Raw genomic sequence first — 24,200 nt, 5'->3', positions numbered from 1 at the left:
AATCTCTGGCCATCACTCTCAGCTTGTGTACCAATTGATCAAGACTTTGATCGACTTCTTGTTTGCACGATGCAAGCAGATGTTTTGCCAATATTTCAATAGAGACCTTCACAAATAAATTCTCAAGAATAGATTTTGCTTCAGAGTATTTAGAACATATATATATATATATATATATATATATATATATATATATATATATATATATATATATAAGGAGACGACATTGTTAGCTTACAAATCCCTTTCATTTTAAAATAAAAATAAGACAAGGACACATATGCTTTTACCCTTAATATTTTTGTTGGTGATTAGATCATGAGATAGTCTCAGACAACAAAACGACACACAATGGATCCTAACACTAAATCTGAAAGCATATATTTCGTTGATGACATCTGCCTCCTCTCATATACACAACAAAGCGCTAAGACAAAACCGACCAGTCACTCTGAAGAAACGAATAAATCCTTACTTCTAATCTACAAAAAGAAAAAAGAAGCTATGAGGATCTATAACAGATAATTGAGCCTAACCATACTATGGGGGGGGGGGGTTACTACCTCGATGCAAACCATTTCACATGTCTGGGAAGTAGGGTCGGCAAAGAAGGTGGAACTTATGACGGTATACAAACTGCATTAATAAAGCTAGTTTTGCATTTTCCACTCTTCAAATAATCTGGCGCTCTAAGATACTGTCCTTACATAATAAGATACGAATCTTGAACAGAAACGTTAAGTCGGTCCTTCTATACAATTCCGAGACACGGAGAGTGACGAAGAACAAATATAAAAAACTTGAGACCTTCGCCAAAAGATGACTACGCCGGATATTGGGAATTAGGTTGCCCGAAAAAAATATGTACTGTTAACTTGTGGGAGAGAACCAAATAAAAAACCCATAGCCCAAGATACCAAAAGCGAGAATGAAACTGGATTGAACACACCCTGTAAAAACCAAATACTTATGTTGAAAGGCACTTGATTGGAATCCGCAAGGAGAGAGGAAAGTGAACAGTGGAAGCTATATAATAATAATAATAATAATAATCTTTATTATCCGTAAGGAAATTTGTCTTACAATTTGTGCATTACACCAAACAAAAAGCATTATAACTATAAGAAAACAAAGTGTACATTCACACCAGACTCATTCATAATTTACATGTGACAAAGTTTATACCAGATTGTTCTTATTTAATGATTTGATTGCCAGGGGAACAAAAGAGTGTTTGTGTCTGTTTGTCTTTGCTATTGATCGAGAGAAGTCGTTTAAGTATGAATTTAAGTATGAATTTCAAAAAAACAGCCACTGATAAAAAAAATTATGGCTCGATTCATTTAAACCTGGAGGTTATGTCTTCACTGTCGCTGAACATCTGGAGAACTACCATGTACTATAAGCTGCATACATCTAGCGGACATTGAGACTGGCCATAAATCTTAACAAATATTCGGGTTACTCTATTCTACCATATAAATTTACAGACTTTACTTATACAGAGAATATAATTATGTCATAACTATAATTTCCCCTCAATTACCTCCCTCTTCCCTCCCTCTCTCTCTTTTTTTTATCCTCCAATGTGAAGACCCTGAAACAAGGAAATATAATATCGGAAATTCTAGTTAGTAATATAGTGTAGAGTATTTGATTATACGGGACAATGTTCGCTAAATAAGTGTTTCTTGCATTTGAAGTCACTCGTGTTCAGACCAGAAGAGAAGTAGGCAAAAGTGTTTATTAAATTCTCATTTTGAAATTCCAACACCCGGAGGTTGATTCACTCGTTACAGGTAGAAAAAAGATGGGGGGAAAATAAGTCACTAATATTAGAAGCTTAATCTACGTCCTACTTTTACTTTTAAACATGGCATCAGGAAGTAACTCTAGATTACAACTGAATTTACTTCTCGGTAAGTTTAAATTTACTTATGTACATAGAGAAATACGCGATTCGTGTTGTCAGCTTTATGTTTCCTTGTGACAAAGAGAGTGAGAGAGAGATTAAGTTTCATATTTCTGGTTTCTTGTAAAATGTAGACGCACAGATAAAATTGATTAATATATTTTCATATACTTTACAAATAGTGCTTCGCTTTGTGCGCAGGTAGCGTTGATCGTTACAATAGTTGTACTCAGTGGCGAAGCTAGGGCGTATGATTCCCGGTGCGGCAGTTCATCATGATGCCCTAAAAAAAAAAAAGTAAAAAAAAAACACATTATTTTTCAAAATAGTGTGTACTTATTGTTAAAATATTGTTGATTCGGGACAAACAAATCTATTAGCCAGGAAAACCAGTGACTTGCAGAATTTAGGTCATTGGTTAATATGCATGCCTAAGTGCATGACCCGTAGGACGTAATCATCTTCTTTTTTGAAGTAACGTCTGTATCATATAAGATAAGAGTGCTTTCTTGCTGGTAAAACTATCAATAAATATATGTTACCGGCAATGTGCCGGTAAACCTGTTAAACCTAAATCCTGTCCTGTTAAACCTAAATCTACTAAAATTAATACAACAGCCTCACTAAACAAACCTACTAAAGAAGTAATACCAAAATACCTTAAAACATTAGTAATAAATTTTCAAAGCATTAGGAACAAAACAGCAGACTTAGAAATTTTATTAGAATGTGAGAAACCAGACATAATTGCAGGAACAGAAACTTGGCTACATCCTGAAATTTATAATGCAGAAATTTTCAATAATAATTATGAAATTTTTAGAAAAGATAGGGCTGATAATCATGGAGGAGTTCTTTTAGCAATAAAAACACTCTTATAGCAGAAGAAATTACCTCACCTAACTCATAAAATATAGAATCAACATTTTGTAAAATTAATACCACTTCAACATCCCTAATAATAGGCAGCATTTACAGACCACCAAATTCTAGTTTAGAATACATGCAGGAACTATGTAATCAGATTACTACACTTAAAGAGACAAATAAAAATGCAATTTTTTGGATTATGGGTGATTTCAACCTACCTGATATAAATTGGAAAACACTAACCATAGATAAACACCAAAACCTTAAGGACATAAATGAGCTTTTCATAGAAACTTTACACAACCTAAGTTTAGATCAAATCATTAAAAAGCCAACTAGATTAAACAACACATTAGATCTCTTCTTAACCAACAGACCTGGATTAGTAGTTGATTATGATATTATCCCTGGTCTATCAGACCATGTGATCATAAAAATACACAGTCAGATAAAAGCAGTAGCCAACACAAAACCCAAAAGAAAAATCTTACTCTGGAATAAATGTAACCTAACACAACTACACCAAGCTGCATTAAACTTTCAACAAACATTCTTATTAGAAAAAGACATTAACCAACCAGTCGATGACCTCTGGAATTTCATTAAAAACCATCTTAAAAGCATTATAGAAAATCATATACCAACTAAATACAGATCAAACAAAATAAATAAATGCTGGTTTAATAATAGACTAAAGAAGCTTTGTAAACAGAGGGAAAACCTATATAGAAAATTTAAAGAAACAAATGCAGAAAGAGTTTACAAAAAGTATATAAAAATTAAACACTTAACCCAAAAAGTAAGCAGACAGCTGCAGAGTGAATACATAAACAATGTAATATCTAAAGATAACAACAAAAACCTATGGTCATACATAAAGTCTAAGAAAATGGAAACAACAGGCATAGCACCATTAAAAGATAAACATAACATAATACATAATGATAATAAAACTAAAGCAAACATCCTAAACAAATACTTTGCATCAGCATTCTCAGCCCCAGGAGACAAAGACATATTACTGAATTTGAACCAAGTAGACAACATAGAAGATATAGTAGTACAAGAAAATGGAATTCAAAAACTATTAGCCAACACCAAACCAAATAAAGCGTCTGGACCTGATGGTATTCCAGCTAGATTACTCAAAGAACTAAGCAATGAGCTAGCCCCAGTGTTCAAAATACTCTTTCAGGCTTCACTTAACCAGGGCAGAGTACCAAAGGACTGGAAAGAAGCTAATGTCACTCCCCTATTTAAAAAAGGAGAAAAATCTGACTCAGGAAACTACAGACCAGTATCACTTACCAGCATCACATGTAAAATCCTAGAACACATAATATGTAGCAACATCATAAACCACTTAGACAAACATAATGTCCTCACATCATACCAACATGGCTTTAGGAAATATAGATCATGTGAAACACAACTAATAGGACTAATTGATGATTTTTCAAAAGGTTTAAATAATAGTGAACAAATAGATGCTATCTTACTAGATTTTTCTAAGGCTTTTGACAAAGTTCACCACCATAGTTTGCTTAAAAAATTAAAATATTTTGGCATTAATGGTCCACTGCATCAGTGGATTAAAGACTTTCTGATAGGGAGAGAACAAACTGTAATAATAAAAGGCTCTAAATCAACACCGATAACAGTAAACTCAGGTGTACCTCAAGGAACAGTCTTGGGTCCACTACTATTTTTAATTTACATAAATGATTTACCAAATTGCATTACTTCAGGAACAAAAGTCAGATTATTTGCAGACGATTGCATAATATATAGAACAATAAAAACAACACAAGACACAGATATTTTACAAAGAGAATTAGATGAATTACAGAAATGGGAATCAAATTGGAGCATGTCTTTCCACCCAGAAAAATGTCAGTTGTTAAGAGTAACAAAAAAACTAAAACAAATTAATTCCACTTATCTTATTCATGGCAAACCAGTAACACAGACTAAAAACGCAAAATACCTAAGTGTTATAATAATTGAAAAACTGTCATGGAATCCACATATTGATGAAACTACAAAAAAATCAAACAAAGCATTAGGATTTATTAAAAGAAATTTCTATAAATCAAATAAGAACATAAAACTAAAATGTTATTTAACCTTGGTTAGGCCAATAATAGAATATGCATCCTCCGTATGGGACCCCTCAACTCAAGAAAACATTAAGAAACTGGAACAGACACAAAATAGAGCAGTGAGATTCATAACAAAAGAATATTCACATTTGACTAGAGTAACACCTTTAGTAAAATCACTAAATTTAGAAAGCCTTCAGGACAGAAGGCTCAAAAGTAAAGTAGCAATCACACATAAAACACTGAACCATAATCTTCAAATACAAAAACAAAATTTAATAAAATACTCTGAAAGACACAAAGATAAAGGCACATTCCTCGTCCCATATGCTAGGACAAATTTGTACAAATACTCCTTCTTCCCTACTGCTATTAGAGCATGGAATGGGTTGCCTGAGCTAGCCAGGAAAACCAGTGACTTGGCAGAATTTAAGTCATTGGTAAATATGCATGACTAAATGCATGACGCGTAGGACGTAATCATCTGCTTTTTTGAAGTAACGTCTGTACTATATAAGATAAGATAAGATAATGTGCGAAATCTGGCATTATATGTAATGCCTAAAAACGTCATGGAAAAGTACGGAATGAATTCTGTATTTCTTCTTTTACCTAGACATTCTGTAGAACGACTTATGCTCGCTAAAGGTAAATTAAGAAACGCTGTTTGAAAATGACTTTTAACTAATAACAAAAGTTTGCTGCTTGTAGAAGACAATGTGGTTACTGCATAAAGTACTGACAAGCTTTTCAAGAAACCAAAAAAAGCATAGAAGACATGGATTTTAAAAAACCTTCATTCTCTGTAACGTGCTTAAAACAAAACAACGCCGCCGACAATTTCAGAAAGTGTGAACGAAGTGTTTCATCCACTTTGTGGACACAATGATAAAGACAATGACGTTGGGAACATAGAAGGTTATGGGTCTGATATCTTATGCACACAATTTCCTTCAACATTGAGAATGCGCTAGATGGTAAAATCGCAACTACAAGTACAGGCTAAACAAGCTAAGTATAAAAATATCATTTAAAAAACAAAAAAAAAAAAAGTTTATTTAAGGAAAAGACCTCGCACTTAAAACTATATCTCTCAATAATGTAGAAGTTATTTACTTTTTCAATACCAAACAAAATAAAAAATTACCAATAATTAATTTACTAGTTGGGGTTAGGGTTAGGAAAACCAGTGACTTTGTAGAATTTAGGTCATCAGGTCATTGGTTAATATGCATGACTAGGGTTAGAGTTCTTAGTTGCAACTTGATTCTACAATGAGTGTGGAAGAGATTATGTGTACAATTATTTTAAGGGACGGGATCTATATATTTAGCCGTATCTGTGAATACTAAAGAATTAGTTTCCCTTATTGGTATCAAACAAAATAATTAATTACCAGTAATTAATAATATATTTGGTATTATTTTTATTGATTCGTGTCTTGTCTATAAAAGCAAAAAAAAAAGTAAAATTCCCCTTTCAGACCATGTTGTCAGGGCAGATGATGTAAAGGTCATGTTTCTGTGGCCTACGATTAACGAGGGTGTCATGTGGCAAGCGCAATGACCAACCGCCTTTACTTTTCCCCAGTTAATGTCAGATACCCATTAGAGCTGGGTGGACTCAGATGCGCCCAAAGATACCGAAATTAATAATCCCACGGCGCCTCTGAGTTCATAAATAAGCTTTGTAAAAATGACAACAGAAACGGAAAAAACAAATCTCTCCTGCATTTTTTTGAGAGATAAAGTGACAAGTTTCCTATTTCTGACGTAGATAAAGGACGTGGAGATCCTCGAAGTCTGTTGGCAGTTATTTGAAAGTAACTGGAGACGGCATTTACCGACTTCGGACGACACATATCGAACAGTTTATATTCAAGATAACAGTTAAGTGTTCAATGTTGAACATATTCCTGACAAGGAAATCCTCTTCGATCAGTTGTTGCAGCTCAGTACACTGGAATTGGCCAGATTTTTTTTAGGAGTATGTACAAGACAAAGTGCCAAAGTAAAAAATGACTTTGAAAGCAAATTAAATGCAATTCAAAATGCCACGTTGGTTTATTTGTGTGACAAGGAGCAATTATCCTATGTTGGCTTTGCCTTCAGCTGGCAAAACTGAGAATAGTTAGTCATTTGCTTTGAAAAGAAAACTTGACCTTCACAAAGTCAACATATTTTAGCAAGGGGTCATACTAAATACTTAATTGAAACTTTTATCAACTGTATTTGGAGGTTTGTACATAAAGGTGAAGGGAATCGATTCACCAATTAGCAAATTTTAAAAATATCAAACACAATATTCATAACTTGTGTTTAAACGTATTTTACCGATAATGGTTTTTTTTTTCAATATTAAGCGGCTGAAAAGAAAAATACATTTATGTAATATTTTAGTTAGCATTCTTGACATAAGGTAGATCTGTATGATGTGTGATGTGTGGCTGATCAAAAAAACAGGAGTCGATTGGCTACTTATCAAATGTTTTTTTTTCCCTATGTTGATGTAAGCATAGTGACGTAAGCGTTGTCAATTTTTGTCCTTAGACGTCATTTGGAAAATTTTCATTCATAAACAAATCAAGTCAAATTAAATTTTTCGATAATGGAATATTTTCAAACAGATATATTGATCGTCTTCGAGTTTTTGCGATGTGGCCAACGAGTTGAGAATTTTTTTCTCATTTATATACACATACCTTGAAATTAAAGAAAATCGTTAGAGTCGTTTTTGAAATAATATATATGTATGTATTGCTTGGTTAAGAGTAAAGGATCAACAAGACCTACTCATTAACAAGCTGAAAAGACTAAGTCTCATCTTCTTCTTATCTTATATAATACAGACGTTACTTCAAAAAAGAAGATGATTACGTCCTACGCGTCATGCATTTAGTCATGCATATTAACCAATGACTTAAATTCTGCCAAGTCACTGGTTTTCCTGGCTAGCTCAGGCAACCCATTCCATGCTCTAATAGCACTAGGGAAGAAGGAGTATTTGTACAAATTTGTCCTAGCATATGGGACGAGGAATGTGCCTTTATCTTTGTGTCTTTCAGAGTATTTTATTAAATTTTGTTTTTGTATTTGAAGATTATGGTTCAGTGTTTTATGTATGATTGCTACTTTACTTTTGAGCCTTCTGTCCTGAAGGCTTTCTAAATTTAGTGATTTTACTAAAGGTGTTACTCTAGTCAAATGTGAATATTCGTTTGTTATGAATCACACTGCTCTATTTTGTGTCTGTTCTAGTTTCTTAATGTTTTCTTGAGTTGAGGGGTCCCAAACAGAGGATGCATATTCTATTATTGGCCTAACCAAGGTTAAATAACATTTTAGTTTTATGTTCTTATTTGATTTATAGAAATTTCTTTTAATAAATCCTAATGCTTTGTTTGATTTTTTTGTCTAGACCGTTAGACACTTGAATCAAACTTAACAGATAAAGGCCATAGTCGAGTCTCTGTCCGTAATACGATGTCGTCACCTTGAAGTCCAAACACCAACTGACGAATACTAACAGCAACAAACTAAACCCTACTATCAGTGACATCACTAAATGTCTCATGAAAAGTCCGTCAACTACGGTGAGTCTCTATGCTAAGTGCCTAACAGTATAATATACATGCACACACACACACACACACACACATATATCTTATATTATAAAGTAGAATGTGAGGCGAATGTATGTATGTATGTTACTTATAGACATCAAAACCGCTTGACCAATCTTGATAAAACTAGGCAGAAATGTTCCTTGGGTACTAACTTAGACCGTAGTTTACTTAAGACCCTCAAAAAAAATAATTTTGTCCGACTCTATTAAAGCTATAGTATTTATGGATCTAGGCCACGGTTAACAATGTTGACATGAGAAAAGATCGAAAGGATTTAGACCTAGATCTAATTTTAAGAAATACACTTTGCGCAGATAATGAAAATACAAAAGAAGATCCATTGATTTCATTATATAATAAAATTAACCTTCAATTTTGTGTTTCAAAAGCATTTTTTTTACATAAATTAGTTCCTGATATCTGTGACTACAGATTTCTTGGCGAACATCCTTTCATTAGACATTACCAAATGGTTACACATTAACAGTGATTAACACATCTCTCTACTGAGTCTATTCCTAGGCATAAGTCTAAAACTCTTATTGAACTCTAAGATGATAAAACTTCTTTTCGCAAAGATAGTTTTATGCTTTAACACATAAACATACTAATCATTGTCCATTCATTTCATATTTTAATCAATTTAACATTCAAATTTGTTATTCTAAAGCATTTTTAATACATTCGTTCGCTGTTCGCTAAATAAAGCTGCGTGGCCGTGTTGAGATAGGCCTATATTCATTCATGAAAAAAGGTCACGCATGCGCAACACAGAATGAACTCTTTAATAGCCAATTTTTAACTCTAGATTAGTGTAGATTTAGATCTATGTCTACCTCAAGATCTATTTTATACTGTAACACATGAACATACGAAATTAAGTCTATTCATCTCAAATTTTAATCAAATATTTGTAGGCCTACAAGCAAATGTTTTAATTTGAACAAATGGATTTAAGCCTATTAGCTATTCTGATTTGATAGCTTCATTCACACTATTTTCACATTGACACATTCGCTTTACTTATTACATTATTATTTCGTTTAATTGTTTACAAAACACTCTCAGTGACTATATCGACAGTAATGTGCAAATAAAGACCCGCGGGTCGCGGGTAACATATGTCTAGTATATAATATATATTTATATATACCATGTAATTTAAGTATAAATGTTTCATTTAATTTTCTTTTCCAGTTGTCATGATGACTTTGTATGATGTCACTGCCCTAGATGTAAAATCAACATCGACTTATCCGAGTGACAATATTAAAGGGAGAAGTGCAATTCTCAACTGTGCCTGGACTACTAGTGGCAGTGAAGAAGCTGGTGTACTAAATATCAAGAAAAATGAAACAAACTATTTCACATGCACTGTTTATAAAACTAACTCATACTCATGTGTCAAAAATGTTCCAACGTCTCCTGACAGATTCACAACTGTAAATGGAGTGGGAAATATTTCAATGACTATAGGCACCTTGGAATGTTTAGATGAAGCAACATATGCCTGTCAAGTTATTCTGTTTTATCCAAGTGGTCAATTCCAACAAGCAGACACAGTTTTAAGGATAAAAAGTAATCTTATCCTTTTTATGTATTTTTAAAAGAAACCATATTTAGTGATTGATGTAAATATCAGTGGCGTAGCAAGGTACCAGTGGGCCGGGGTTCAAGAATATGTTGATGGGCCATTACCCCCCCCCCCCCCCCCCCCCAATTTGACAAATATTTGTGTGACAAAGAAATCCAGTAGTTTGTATGTATCATTACATTTACTAAAAGATATCCCAGTGCAAGTTCATAAACACGGCTGACAGAATCATTGAAGACTATGTTTAAGTTCTGTTTAGCAAAAAAATTGAAGATAATGCGCATGTGGCTGCTTTTGTTGAAACCATACAGTGGCGTAGCTAGGGTGGGGGGAGGGGGTCCAAATTAAAAAATCCCCCCGGGCCCCCAATTAAGGGGGCTCCCAAATGAGTGTCCGAAATTTGTTTTACATTAAATATCAAGTATTATGCCTTTATCTAATGTCCGGATGTCGCATGTTATAATGCAGGGGCCCCTAAAGTGGTCAAGCCTTCCGGGCTCCAAAATCCCTACTAGCTACGCCACCGAGGCTATTGTACTGTTCGCTCATATTGAAAAATACATCATTGTCTTGGCATCGAATGTATTTAAGAAAGATGGTGATAGTTTATTATTTAAGAAGAGTATTTGTTCATTCAATCCTGCAGACTTCTGGTTCTCGCAAATATAAAAACTTACAAATGACTCTCTGGTTCCTATTTCTTTGGGTAATTCGTCATCGAAGTTCACAAAACAATTTCAGAAAATAATGCTTATTTAATAAAATTTAATTCCTTTTGTGTGCTGTCAACCCTGATAGAGAAAAATGTCACAGATTGGATTTCCTTTAGGTGTTTTGTTCAAATTGCATTGCCCAACAGGTCTATTATCTCGTTTTGAATCTGTGGGTCGAGGTAAAGGCTTATGTTTTTTTTCTTAAGAATGTATGTACTGCTAATACATTGTCGTAGTTACTTGTGTCATCTAATCGATACTCTACGCAATGACCATTAAATGAAAGGTTGTTTCATGCTTCAGTTAAAACTAACATTCACTATGCGATGAGTTACTTTCAGTCAGTAATTGTTTCAACTTCTTCAACGTGCTCCTTGCTTACACCATCCACCGTTCTCAGTCGTTCATTTTGTCTGTATGTTTGGCAAGCTAGTTGATGAAATGAAGTAGGCCAATAATTTTTGTTTTGGCGATTCGCTTGGAAAACAAACAACATTGATGCTGTGTCAGGGTATAAACCCGAGACCATCCAAATGACTGTCTAGTGCACATATTAGACGACTAAACAACCATTCAAGTGAAAGACACTATTTCACGATAAATGTAATTATCGCTATATCTTAGAAATTTTTGTTATAAACTTCCTTCCCAATACAGTCACTATAAGTAGCTATAAGTCAACATCTTTAATGTTTCTCTAAGTAACAAACAGAATAGGATGTTTCTTTTGCTCGTTTAATAGGCCTACCTACTGAAAGTCTAAATCTAGATTTATGGTAATGGAAAAATGAAAAAAAAGATACTTTAAAAAAAGCAGAAAAAACGTAATACTATCAAAGGTTTAATTAACAGAGGGAAAAAACAAAGGAAAGAATGGGAGTCTGGGAACCAAACATCCCCACCAACACGCCGTCAGCACATGACATAAACCTGGTGAAAGCAGTTCCTTACAATGACTCTAGGTGAAAACACGGGTTAATGTTTTGAAGTCAATATAAAGATTGATATGACGTTTAGGATATTTTAAGGAAACTTTTAAATTATTTTTTAACCATTTTTTTTTTTTTTTTTTACAAAATTGCAGTGTAGGGCAGGTCACAATTGGTTATTAGTCATTGGACAAGGCGCGATATGAGACCCCCACGCGTCATGCAGCATTTAGAGTTGAAGAGGCCACAAGCTATTTGAGATATGTGCCCCCATATAAGTCCAGAAATTGTATGTAACTATTAAATATTTCTTGGAGGCCCTAAGGTAGAGCTTATGTTGCATAGAGGGGCCCTGGCCCCATAGTTGTTTCACCATCGGGTGTGGGCCCCTAAATGGTCGTGGGCCCGGGTTCATTGAATCCCTTCACGCCATGGATGCTACGCCACTGGTAAATATGAGATAAAATTATACTTTCATTACTGCTGTTTAAAATAAAGAAATACGTGTTGTATTATATTAAAACGGATATGATATAAAAAATAGATTTTTAAAATATATATTTATTTCTCTATTTATAAAATAAGTCTAGGCTGTGCAATTTAATTGTTATTTTCTTCTTTTTTTTTTTTAAAGCCTTCAGTTTTACGTATCTCTCTATGTATAAGCGAAAGCCTTAGTTCTTTAGTAATAATAATAATAATTTTATTTATAAAGCGCTGTTAACAAACAAAATGTAGGCTCAAGGCGCTGTAGTAACTTTACAAACATAAACAGGAGAGCTAAAATGACAAACTAATGTAAAAACGTTTTAAACAAATAGGTCTTCAAAGTAGTGTAGCATGTTGTCTGTCTGAGATCAATGGGGAGTGAGTTCCAAACCTTTGATTTACCTATCAATTACCCTACCACTTGGAATGGAAGAAATAATACTTAAATTCAATCTATTATTACTTATCGTATATAGGAAATAAAAAAAAAAACAGCTTCATTTGCGATCGAAATGCTATGGCTAACCTTACAGCGTATTCTCACAACACGTTTTAAAAAAAGCCGAAATTCTAATGTTTATTGGCACAAAATGATATTCCCATTTTTTTTTTTTAAAGCAATGACTATCACTCTATTTACCTTTACCTATCCCTTAGTCTGTTCGACCGTAGGGCACAATGAAAGATTTATCGACCGTCTTTCTTCATTCCTCTCTGTCATTTGCCTTAGTTACCTTTCAATGGCCAGCAAAAAAATAAACCCATAACTAACATATAAACTATTGCAACGTAGTGGATACTAGAAATCACTTGCGAAATGTATGTTTTGAGGAGCATTATAACAATATGCCTGAGAGAAAAAAAAAAGGCCTCCTACACAAATAAATCGTAATTAACTACTTCAACATAGCGAGGCACAAGAATTAAGTATCATGGAATTCAAAGGCTAAAAGCGAGAGTATATTGTAATAAATCGTAGAGAAAACAAGCGCTGCAGGTTTGAAAAGTTAGATTATATACAGTACTTGTTGACCTAGCAACGCTCGGATGAATAATTTATTAGAGAAGCATGAGACATTATATTTTCACAAAATTCTATCTATATCTATAATTCTCTTCTTCCCTCAACAGTTTAAACGAGAAGTAAAGGAAAGATCACTCTCTTATTTCTGCGGATAGTCCACGAGAAAACAAGAAAAGGGGGGGGGGGAGAGAACATGTGTTCACAAAAATAGCAGGGTTTAAGAGTTTAACACCAAGGATATTTGCAACTCAGACGGAAGGAGTTATCCTAGGTAATTTTAAGAGTCGAAAAAAAAGAGGGAAGGGGGGGGGGAGTAGTATTCATCCGTCACTAAAAAGCAGAACCGGATTTAACCATTGTAGAGCCCTATGCGAAACGGATTTGGCGGGGCCAAGTTTGGGTAGGGATACGTATAAAAAATGAAAATTAAGAGTTCGTATTAGAAAATAAATTCGTCTTTGCATTTTATTCATTCTTTACTACGTACAGAATTACTTTATGAGCCTTGCGTGTAGCGAAGTCATACATCATAAAAATTCTATTTCCTACATAGATCACGCTCAATAGCAAGAATTACCAAATGTTTCAATCTATCTACGAGAATTGTTGATCTCAAGTAATTCTTCATTAGTTTGAGGCGCGAGAAGCTTCTTTCACTAGATTCCACAATTGCGGGTATTGCATAATTCCATTTTTTTTTAATCGCGCGTAAGATTGGCGTTTTCCATATTGAATGACACCCCAAAATGACAATTTTCGTCTATATATTTCAGGAGATTTGTATGAGTTTTCATAGATTTTAATAATTTCCGGATATTTCCAGGACTTTTTCGTATATTTTGCAATTTCAGGAGATTTCCAGGACCTTCACGGGAAATCTGTTATAATTTATAAAATGGTTTAATTTAATAATTCATACACCTAAAATTAGCGAGGGTCCTATAAAAGTGCGGGGCCCACTGCGGCCGCATAGGTTGCAGTAGCCCAAAGTCGGCCTTGAAAAATAGCGGCGTATGCTACGCCGCCGGTCGACTAGTTGTATATATTTTTGTAATGACGAGAAGGGGCAAATGGGAGATAACTATAAAGTCGAATAGTTGTTTTTGATAGTTTTAAATATTATTGTACATGGCGATTTGAATGGATAGTTTTTAAAAAGATCCCTTAATCGTCCCCCCCCCCGTCTAGAAAAACCGTTACTCACGTCGAATCGTTCTACATTCAGGGGCGTAGCTAGAGATTCGGGGGCCCTGGGGGATTGACCTCTTTGGGGGCCCCTTGCATTTTGACATTCGACATCATGACATGAGATAATGTACTTAATAAATGTATAACCCTACATTCAAATTGGTATGGTATATCAGTAACATTAATAAGGAAAAATCATTAAGAATGTTTTAATGAATAATACCGTTGTTTATTGGCGAAATATTGCACAAGTGACAAATCTCAATTCATATCGCTTCACGTCGTGCTTTCTGTGCAGCAAAGACATCTATAACAACATCTACATCGATACTGTCTAGTATTTGTGACTCCACTGACATTAAAGCCACGCTAAGCCTTTCTTGCGTCATTGTGTTCCTGAGATATGTTTTGATTAACTTGATCTTTGAGAATGATCTCTCACATGACTAAATGGAAGTGGCCTGAGATATCAGTATTCGAATGGATGTTACAAGGTTTGAGGACACGTTATTACCATATGAAGCCAGTTTCGTCAATATGTCAATTGGTGATTGTGGCACTGATGTGTTGATGACAAGTGTTCGTGCATCATTGACATTGAACAAGAGATTTGCCTGTATTTCATCAAACAGAAAAAAAGTAACACAGTTTTTCATCAGCGTGTCATCATCCATAGACTCCAAGAAGTGTCTTGGTTCAAGAAGAAACCAAATGTTGTCAACGTTGTTTTCCAGCCTTTGGAATCTGTCCTTCATCTCCATATAAAGTCTGTCCAGCACTTCTGTCGCAACACGTTTAAATTGCAGTTCTATTGACAGAAGTACATCAGAACTCCCCATCAAGTTTTTTCTTTCTTCTGGTTATTTTGATTACAGGAAATCCATATCATTCACTTTCTTCTTTAGTTCTTTCGGTGGATTGGGTGATCAGTTCCCAGCATTGGGTGAATTCAGTTTTTCTTTGTGACCACTTAAGCTTGAGTTTGCTAAGTACTTAATAGCTGCTGCTTCACGCTTCAGAATATCTCTCCAATACTTCTGATTTTTAAAGTTTGCGCATGAACAGTTCATCTGGTTCTGCCTTAAGCTTTTCTTCTTCTAGCTTCCACTTTAAAAGAGCTTGTCTGTGGTGGACTCATTCTTCATGTTCTTTCTGTCTCTCAGGTTTCTTCCATTTGGTGAAACCAACTCCATGTTTGCTCTTTGCACTAGATGTCTTTTCTGATGCCTCTGAAAACAGTTGGCATACAAAACAAAATAGACATCCCAAATGTGCATAGAGGGGGACCCAAGATGGGCTACAAATTTCTCCTGTTAGAAACTTTCTAGTGAACAGTGATGTCAAACTTCGTGATTTATTTTGGGTAAAATCTACTTATACTTAATTACAGTTTCTTCCACTTCTGGAGAAAGTGATTTTGGAAGACCATCACTTGACTCATCATCTGTATAACTTACTTCAGATGTTTTTCTGATTGTGGTAAAAGGTATTCTCCTGGAGTTTCTTCAGTACTACTTCTCTCATCAAGAGACATTTTCACTTCTTCGACTATTGTATCTTTGTATGAATCAACTAAATAGGGATACTTTTCTTCGACACGTTCATGTTCTCCCCTAGGTTTCAGTGCTCTTATCAGGTTTCTTTTTACATGATAAGGATGATGAAATAAACTAGCCTATAAACCAAGTTACTTCCTGAGAGTAACGCGGCACTAGTCAGCGCTACTCCTTGAAATTGAGAGTAACTCTGCACGGAAAGAGTTAACAATCTGTGTGGAATACATACAACAGGGGCACTAACTTATATAGCAACGTGAAAAGCAAGATTACATGGCAGTGATGTAATATTTAATTTATAAAAAAAAAATAATTCGGACACTTAAGGGGGCCCGGGGGGATCTTCCGATTCTCCCCCCTCCTCCACACACCCTAGCTACGCCAGTGTTTACATTACAACTTTTGCATGAAACTTCTGGTACAGTCTTGGTATACAAAAAAGTCTCTGCAGTGCAATTTCTTAAAAGATTCCGTTTCGACGTTCTACATTGCAGTTCTAGGAACATTTGACCACAACTTTCATTATGCTCGGTATTCATTTTAAGTGTGAGACATTAAAAGCCTACATTTATTTTGTCATAAGAAGTTAAAACCAAAATCACAGCAGATCTCAATTTTAAGATTTAAAAAATGTTATAATTCTGGTGGTAATGCGGATAGTGTGTTTGCAGGGCCGGTCCTACAGGTTGCGGGGCCCTATGCGAAACGGATTGCGCGGGGCCTAATTTGGGTTGTGATAAGGATAATTAGTGAAAATTAAGATTTTGTATAAGAAAATAAATTCGTGTTTGCATTTTATTCATACTTTACTAAGTACAAAATCACTGTCTAATTAACTTTACGAGCCATCTACAGAAGATAGTAGTTTTCCAACAAAAAGCCGATAAACATTGAGATCTGCCTTTTAGATTTACTATCGACTCGCAAAATATCGCTTTTTTTTTTTTGTTTTAATATAAGAAGTCGAGATTGGTTTAGAACTATATTTGTACGGCAGTGACAATTGAAGTAAATTAAGTATTTGAAGTTCTTGTTTTGGTCAAAATTCGGCTTATTATTACATTTCTATTAAATGAAAGCTGACAATGTTTTTTTTTATCGCGAGTAGGATTGGCGTTTTCCTATATTGAATGACACACCGAATGACAATTTTGTCTGTTTTAATATTTGCATCGGTTTTCAGAAGATTTTAATAATCTCAGGAAATTTTCATGAATTTTTCTTATATTTTATAATTTCAGGAGAATTTCAGGAACCCTTTAATAATAAGTTCAAATGGTTTAATTTAATAATTTACACCTAGAATTCGCACAGCGCGGGGCCTGCATAGGTTGCAGTGGCCTAAGACCGGCCCTGTGTGTTTGTATCTTGATCTTGGAATGCGATTGAGTCCGACACAACGAGCACAGTGTGTAAAGTCAGTAATGAACAGTCAAACCTAGTGCAAGTCCGGAACGAAGCGGAGAGGCCAGTGGAGTTTGAGACCGCGGTATAAGATTTGATACAGCGGAGCGGTTAAATACAGTGAAGCTTTATACAGTGTTACGTTATTGCCAATTGTGATTTATTGGACATTAACTTACTTACTTAGACTTAGATCCTCCCGCGCCGTTCGGCGCATTGGGCGGCAAGCTGTCCCCACAAAGATCTGTCAGTTGCAATGTCTGTAGCCTTCTCCCATCTGGTGTCGACTGTTCTAAGGTCTTCCATGAAGGTGTGGCGCCAGGTAATACGAGGACGTGCCTCTTTGGTATGCGTAGTTCATTTTGACGTAGAACATGTCCCTCTAACCTCACGCGACGCTCTGTCACAACCTCACTAAGTGGTCGACTCCCAGTTCGGCATAGGATTTTCTTGTTTGAGACCCGATCTGTGTAACTGACTCCCCAAATCCGTCTCAGCCATTTTTGTTGAGCCACATTTAGTCTTTTCTCAATTTTGACAGATGACTTCCATGCACATGTTGCAGTTGGGAGACAATTGTGTTGAGAAGGTGTATTTTTGTCTCGAATCCAATAGCTTGGTTTGTCCAAATAGGCTGCAGCCTTTGGAAAATGCTCCCTGCCTTTCCTATTCGGCACGCTACATCATGGTAGGCATTTGTTATGATGCTGCCAAGGAATGTGAGCTTGTCCAACGCTTTGACTCGACAAGTCTGACGGGGCACCCTTTGCCTTATATCCCAATAAGAAAAATTTTAGTCTTATCCAAGTTCATGCGGAGGCCAATTTTGTGTGCCTCTCTATCTAGGCTCCCTGTCATTTCTTGTATGTATTTATTTGTAGCTTTGGAGCCCTGAGTTGTCAAAATATGTAAATAAAGTCAAAAGTATTGTCTTAAATGTATAACCTTAAAACAAATAGTATTTTTTCCCAATCAAAATAATGGTAAAATAAAGAAACCACAAGTAACACAAGAGATTTTAATTAGCATACACAATTCTAAAACGTTGTTAAGTAAATTTATTTCAAACTGGATTTTTTGTTTTTTTATTCAGTTCCTCCATCAGTTCCAGCATTAAGTATTGACCAGACTGAAGTTATAGAAAACTCAAACATTAATGTTTCATGCACTGCTACTCTGGGCTATCCAAATGTGGGACAGATTGTTTGGAAAACTTACCAGAATGGAATACTATTTACTCCGTCACCTTCAGACATTATTATTAGCAGCACTAATGGTAAGATAACTAGCTTTAATGTTTTATTTTTGCTTGCATCCAACATTAGCAGGTAGGCCCTCACCTGGAACCCCCAAAGAAAAAGGAAGAGTGGACCACCCAGGAATACCTGGCTCCGCAATATGGAAGCAGATACCAAGCAGATGGGTAAGACATGGGGATGATTCGAGAGACTCGCCAGAAACCGATAAGCCTGAAGGAAGCTGATGGTGGCCTATGCCCCATATGGGACCAAAATACGCGATTCAAAAAGTAAATAAGTTTTTGAGGTTCAAATAATACAACACTCATCTTTTTTTTTTTTTTTTGGCGGACGGTTAATGATAGTGTCAGGGGCCCATAAGAAAGTTTGGAAGTGAACTTCCTAGAAGTTACGAAATCTCTTTTGAATATTGGTTGGGGACCCTCGATTTAAAAACCTATCCTCTACCGCTCTGTCACCAAATCCTCATGTGCTACATAATAAATTCTTTAAAAAACAACAACTGAAACAAAAAAGTACGGATGCAAAGAGGACGTAAATTATCTGTCGTCAGATACTGTAATTTAAAGAATGTAATGTCTTATCTTATAAATTACAGACGTTACTTCAAAAGAGAAGATAACTTAGTCCTACGCGTATCTATGGGTGAATCAAGTTATGCATGTTAATTAGATTCTGCTAAGTCGTTGGTTTTCGTGAGTGTATAGATAAGTTTATCACTCTTTAAGTCAGACATTGGATCATGTGTGTGTGTGTGTGTGTCAAATATGTGTATGTATTTTTTATATTTTTTTTACAATACCTCTATTCAAATCGTAACATCTTGGTAACTTCCTGGAACCTTCTGGGTTTTCGACAACGTCTCTAAAGATGTTCCTAGAAATATAACAATTAACGTATATCGCTGGGAAAATAACTCATTGGCCACATGGTAGAAACTCTATTTCGACCGTTATAATTTTTCAACATAAATGTAAATTTTGCTAATGAACAAGAAAATATATATATTGAACTGACTACACGTCTTCGGAAATTTCCGCATTCCTTAAAGAGTTTAATAAATTACTATTCAAGAAAATTTAGCGCCAAGTCTAAATCTATACATTTGCTTCACTAGGATAATCGCTCTATAAGTTTCATAAAGGAGGATTTTTTTTTCTTATTTATATTAACACTGAACTAACGTTTATTAATTAAATATGTTGTGTTCATAGAAAAGCATCTTTATAGAATAGGCCTAGTTTCTGATTGTTTTGCAATATTAAGATGACATTATTGAATATAACAAACATGTTTTCATAATTTAGTTGTAGTTTAGAATGTAGTTCAGTGAAATGTTTGAAATAATTAAATGTTAACCTGTTTAAAATTGTTATAATGTTTTATTATATAGTTGTTCAGCCTGGAGATGACATATGTACAGTAAGGAATCGAAGCAGTGTTCTTCTGAAAACCAGCAGAAACAATCCTAATATCAGTTTAGCTTGTTTTGTTATCAATCAAGATTTCCCGGCACCTTCTGATGACGCCTGCACTAATCCAACAGCTCAGTGGTGTAATTTGACTGCCACTGTCAATATTGTTTGTAAGTATGATGTAGTTTGACTGTATTATAACATTAGTCGTCAACATTTTGTTCTAAGAATTAGTTAATAACAGAAAAATAGTTTTGTTTGCAAACTATTTTAAAAGATAATTAGAAAGAATTACCTAAAAAAAAAGGAATGCTATCTTCTTGATTACAAATTTCATCTAAAATATAATATAATACAAAATTGCACAAGATAACTTTTTAAAAATTATATGCTTCTTCATAGTTTTTTCATCTTTTTTTAAAATTTTGTATTGCATTACTCTTTTTTTTCTTTAATCTATGCCAAGCCCATTCTCCCAGTGAATACAATCATCACTTCCTGAACACACACTCTCTTTAACAGATATCATTTTGTTAGAATCACAAACACTAATAAAAAGTTGTAATACATTCTGATTGCTGTGTTTATTGGGCATCAACTTAGATCTCCATGACTTAAATTGTTCAAAAGTAAAACATTCTATCAAACTTAACTTCTTTAACCCTCTCTAGGATAAGGTTTCAATTTCTATATTTGTGTGTCATTCAATATCTTACACTCATGAAAAAGAGTTAATTAGGATTTGAAAAATTGTTTTGAAATTATAGATTTTTCACGAACTATTATCATTAAATTTCTATTTTAAAAATTATTTTCTTAATTTAATTACTTTTTTGGTTATATCTTACTCTTAAATTTAGGCAGTCATTTAAAGTGTGATGAAGTTTGCTATTTACAATGGGAGGATATAATTTTAGAGATATGCCCTATTATTAAAACATTTTTACATTTTAATAATTTAAAATACGTTCTGTTGTTTTTTTTGTTGAAAAAATAAAAAAAAATGTGTTTTTCATTCGTGTCTAAATTACTATCAGATCCAGTATCCAACATACAATCGACCATAGTGCCAAGCACTGCACTATATGAAGGAGATGACATATTCTTAAGATGTTCTGTTGAGGCAAATCCATTACCAACTTTTACTTGGACTAAAGTGGATGACTATAGAACACTGACAAGTGAAATGGATGGATTAGTTAGTGTTCTGAGACTAACCAATTTAAATGTATCAACTGATCCTGGTGACTACAAGTAAGTTTTACTGCTATAAGCATCTAAGAGAATATCAATACCCTTTAATTTCAGAATATGTGTCATGTAAAAATCCCGTCTATATTATTAAGCCTAATAGTAGAGGTGTCACTAGAGTCAGTATCACCATGTAGGGTAAGCTCTTATCATCCACACATAAATAAATAAGAAAATAAGAAAAAAATCAAGAGTCAGTGACCCTTGGCAGCTTAATCAACGTGGCATAACCTGCGACACTACTGATCGCAATATGTATCAGTATTGGCAGTTTCTTTAGATATATCAGCTTTGTGGAGAGGGGGACACTGCTGTGTGGGCGACATGATTCCGACCATAAATACTTCCCAGGCTGTTCCCTCCACTTTTCTAACTACAAATCAAAAACACGACATTCTTTTGTTTTCCATACAGGCTGAGAAATAAGGACGTAGATTATGTTTTTTTTTTTTTTGTATTTAAAATACTCGATTCTGTTTGTTTTAGATACTTCAAAACAGTATTAGTCTAGTATTATTGTATTACGACCTAGAGCTTCCACAGGACGACGATGGAACGAGACGGATAGGGTTCAAAACCAAAATAATATAATCAAGACGAGAGCTTAGAGCGCACATCACACATCCAGGCAGGCTTTCCATTTTTAAAAAGTCTCTAGTCAGTGCGGCTTCAGGCAGGTAAAGGCACGATTGACATAATCATTGCAGTCCGCCAACTGCAGAGGAAAGATACAGAGCGAAATTTAAATCTCTATACTGTATTCATAGATTTGAACTACGCGTTTGATAACGTCAGACGTGTAGGTCTTTGGCAAATCATGCCCGAATTTGGCTGCTCAGAACAATCTATAACAATGGTGAGCCAATTTTTATGTTGACATCCAAGCTGGAGTCCAAGACAAGGAAGAACACTGTAAGCCTTTTTCTGTCTCAAATGATGTGAATTAGATCTTTGTACTGGCTTCAACACTATTCAGCCTAATGTTCGATGCCATGCTTCAAGATGCATATCGCAAAGAAATTGATGGATTAGACATTACATATCACACAAGTCTATTCAATGGTCAAAGGGTTAAGGCGAAGACCAAATTCAAATTTGACTGCATCAGTTTGCAGACGACTGTGTCCTACATGCTTCGAATAAAGATCTTCAAAAGGCCTGCAAAAATTTGGCCCCACCATCAATGTAAAAAAGACGAAAACACATCCCAAAAATCAGCCACAGAACCAGACGTTCTCATAGATCAGTGTTTCCCAAACTTTTGACTTATGCGTACCCCTTCTAGAAATTTCATAACGCTGAGTACCTCTCGCCCCCCAATTAAGTATGCTTGTTTTTTCATGCATCAGAGACACATTACATACATTCTAAAAAAGGGAAAAATAGTTTTTACATTGAAAAAGTGGGCGTGTCGAGGGAAGTTGTAACATCCCTATCCATTTATGATCTTGTCGAAATTCGTCTTAAAATGAAAGAAGTAGCACCAAATTTGAGTTTAAACTTAATAATAAAAAGGATTGAAAACTTAAAATATTTTATTCTAACTTATAAGGGGTAGGCCCTATTTAAAAAAAAATAGCATAGTTAACTAAGAGCAACGCGTACCCCTTTCAAACTCTTCGCGTACCCCACTTTGGGAAACACTGTCATAGATGATCGAAAGCTAGTGAATGCAAAACAAAAATGTTCGTCTATTCGTGAAGCACCATATCAGCAAAGAAAACCTAGATGACGAGCTAGACTTTCACGTTGGACGTGCCAGTGCCGCCTTTAATAGGGTTCAAAAACAGTCATCCTGTGCGGCCCAAATCCTTCGCACCTAGTGACGCCTATGCGACTTTTAGTTGTTATCATGAGACATTATATTATACATATTTATAAAAGTATTTTTTGTTACAAAAAAAATCAATTCATCAATAAAGATATTGTTATATAATCAGTTACGTTTCTTCAATCACTTATTCTTGTTGTAAACGTGCAATTGAAAACTAGAAACAGTTAATTCTACATCTTAATGCCTAAATGTTTACCAAGGCAAAGTTAAACGTCATGGCTGAACTGACACGTAAATTGTCGCTATAGAAACAAAGGAAGTCATATCCTAACTAAAGATATACTGTAGCTAACAAAAGCACTGTTACCTTTTTTTTATCTGAGCACTATGTATAAAGCTGGCAGATAAAAATCAACCAGAAATTTTAAAATTGAATATACTGCATATTTTCTAATTGGTTTAATCTGGGTTATTTCAATTAAAAAAACATTTAATACGACTCTGTTATAATTCTGTTCTATTAAAATGTCATTTCCTGCTAAACACAACAGCTACGTATTAAGCGGGAATAATAACATCTAGAATATAATTCAACAATAAGATAACTTTGAAGAAATCGACAATATTATTAATGGAACTTTTTTGGATCAAAATATTTTCAACTTGTTTTTCTTCTGTTCACAATGTTGGGTGTGTTTCTGTTTTATTTCTTCAGCTGCACAGCTTCCAATGTAGTGAAAGGTGTGAGATACACAGCTTCAAGAGTTATTACACTCATTATAAGTAAGTAGTGCAAGATTCAAAACATTTAATGTGTAATAAATGCACTGATTTTATATCACGGATGAATGTGTATGTGTGTATAATCTATTTGTAATTTTATATTATATATAACATTTGGAACGTATGTGCGAATGACCAGAAGTGTGTTTGTTTTAGACAAGGACATAGGCCAGTGTGTGATGTATGCTATCAAGAGTAATAAAGTTCTATGATGGTCTAGACCGAGTTGTGAAATGTTTTGTTATTACAGCTGAACCCAGGGACACTTAGATTTAGTAAGAAACTAAGGCCGTTTTCACAGAGCTAGATTAA

At 34.6% G+C, this 24,200-nt stretch overlaps 1 protein-coding gene across 5 annotated transcripts in view; it reads left to right on the top strand.

The window, feature by feature from the left end:
* The first annotated feature begins 1,644 nt into the window (after nt 1-1,644).
* Nucleotides 1,645-24,200, top strand: part of LOC106062144 (uncharacterized) — a 34,157-nt gene continuing 11,601 nt past the window's right edge. For 3 of the 5 annotated variants that reach the window (XR_008774917.1, XM_056011470.1, XM_056011467.1), the window contains exons 1-6: nt 1,645-1,919; nt 9,707-10,087; nt 18,500-18,682; nt 20,059-20,250; nt 21,118-21,334; nt 23,821-23,888. Coding sequence is in view for 4 of the 5 variants with exons in the window: in XM_056011470.1 (XP_055867445.1) it covers nt 1,874-1,919; nt 9,707-10,087; nt 18,500-18,682; nt 20,059-20,250; nt 21,118-21,334; nt 23,821-23,888 (1,087 nt within the window). In the remaining variant the exon portion in view is untranslated. Of the gene's footprint in view, nt 1,920-8,301; nt 8,477-9,706; nt 10,088-18,499; nt 18,683-20,058; nt 20,251-21,117; nt 21,335-23,820; nt 23,889-24,200 lie in introns of all 5 variants that reach the window. The other 2 variants (XM_056011469.1, XM_056011468.1) reach the window with 2 other exon arrangements.

This window comes from Biomphalaria glabrata, chromosome 14, assembly GCF_947242115.1.
Source record: "Biomphalaria glabrata chromosome 14, xgBioGlab47.1, whole genome shotgun sequence".
Classification (NCBI taxonomy): Eukaryota; Metazoa; Mollusca; class Gastropoda; family Planorbidae; genus Biomphalaria; species Biomphalaria glabrata.
This window is presented reverse-complemented; position numbering and strand designations above follow the sequence as displayed.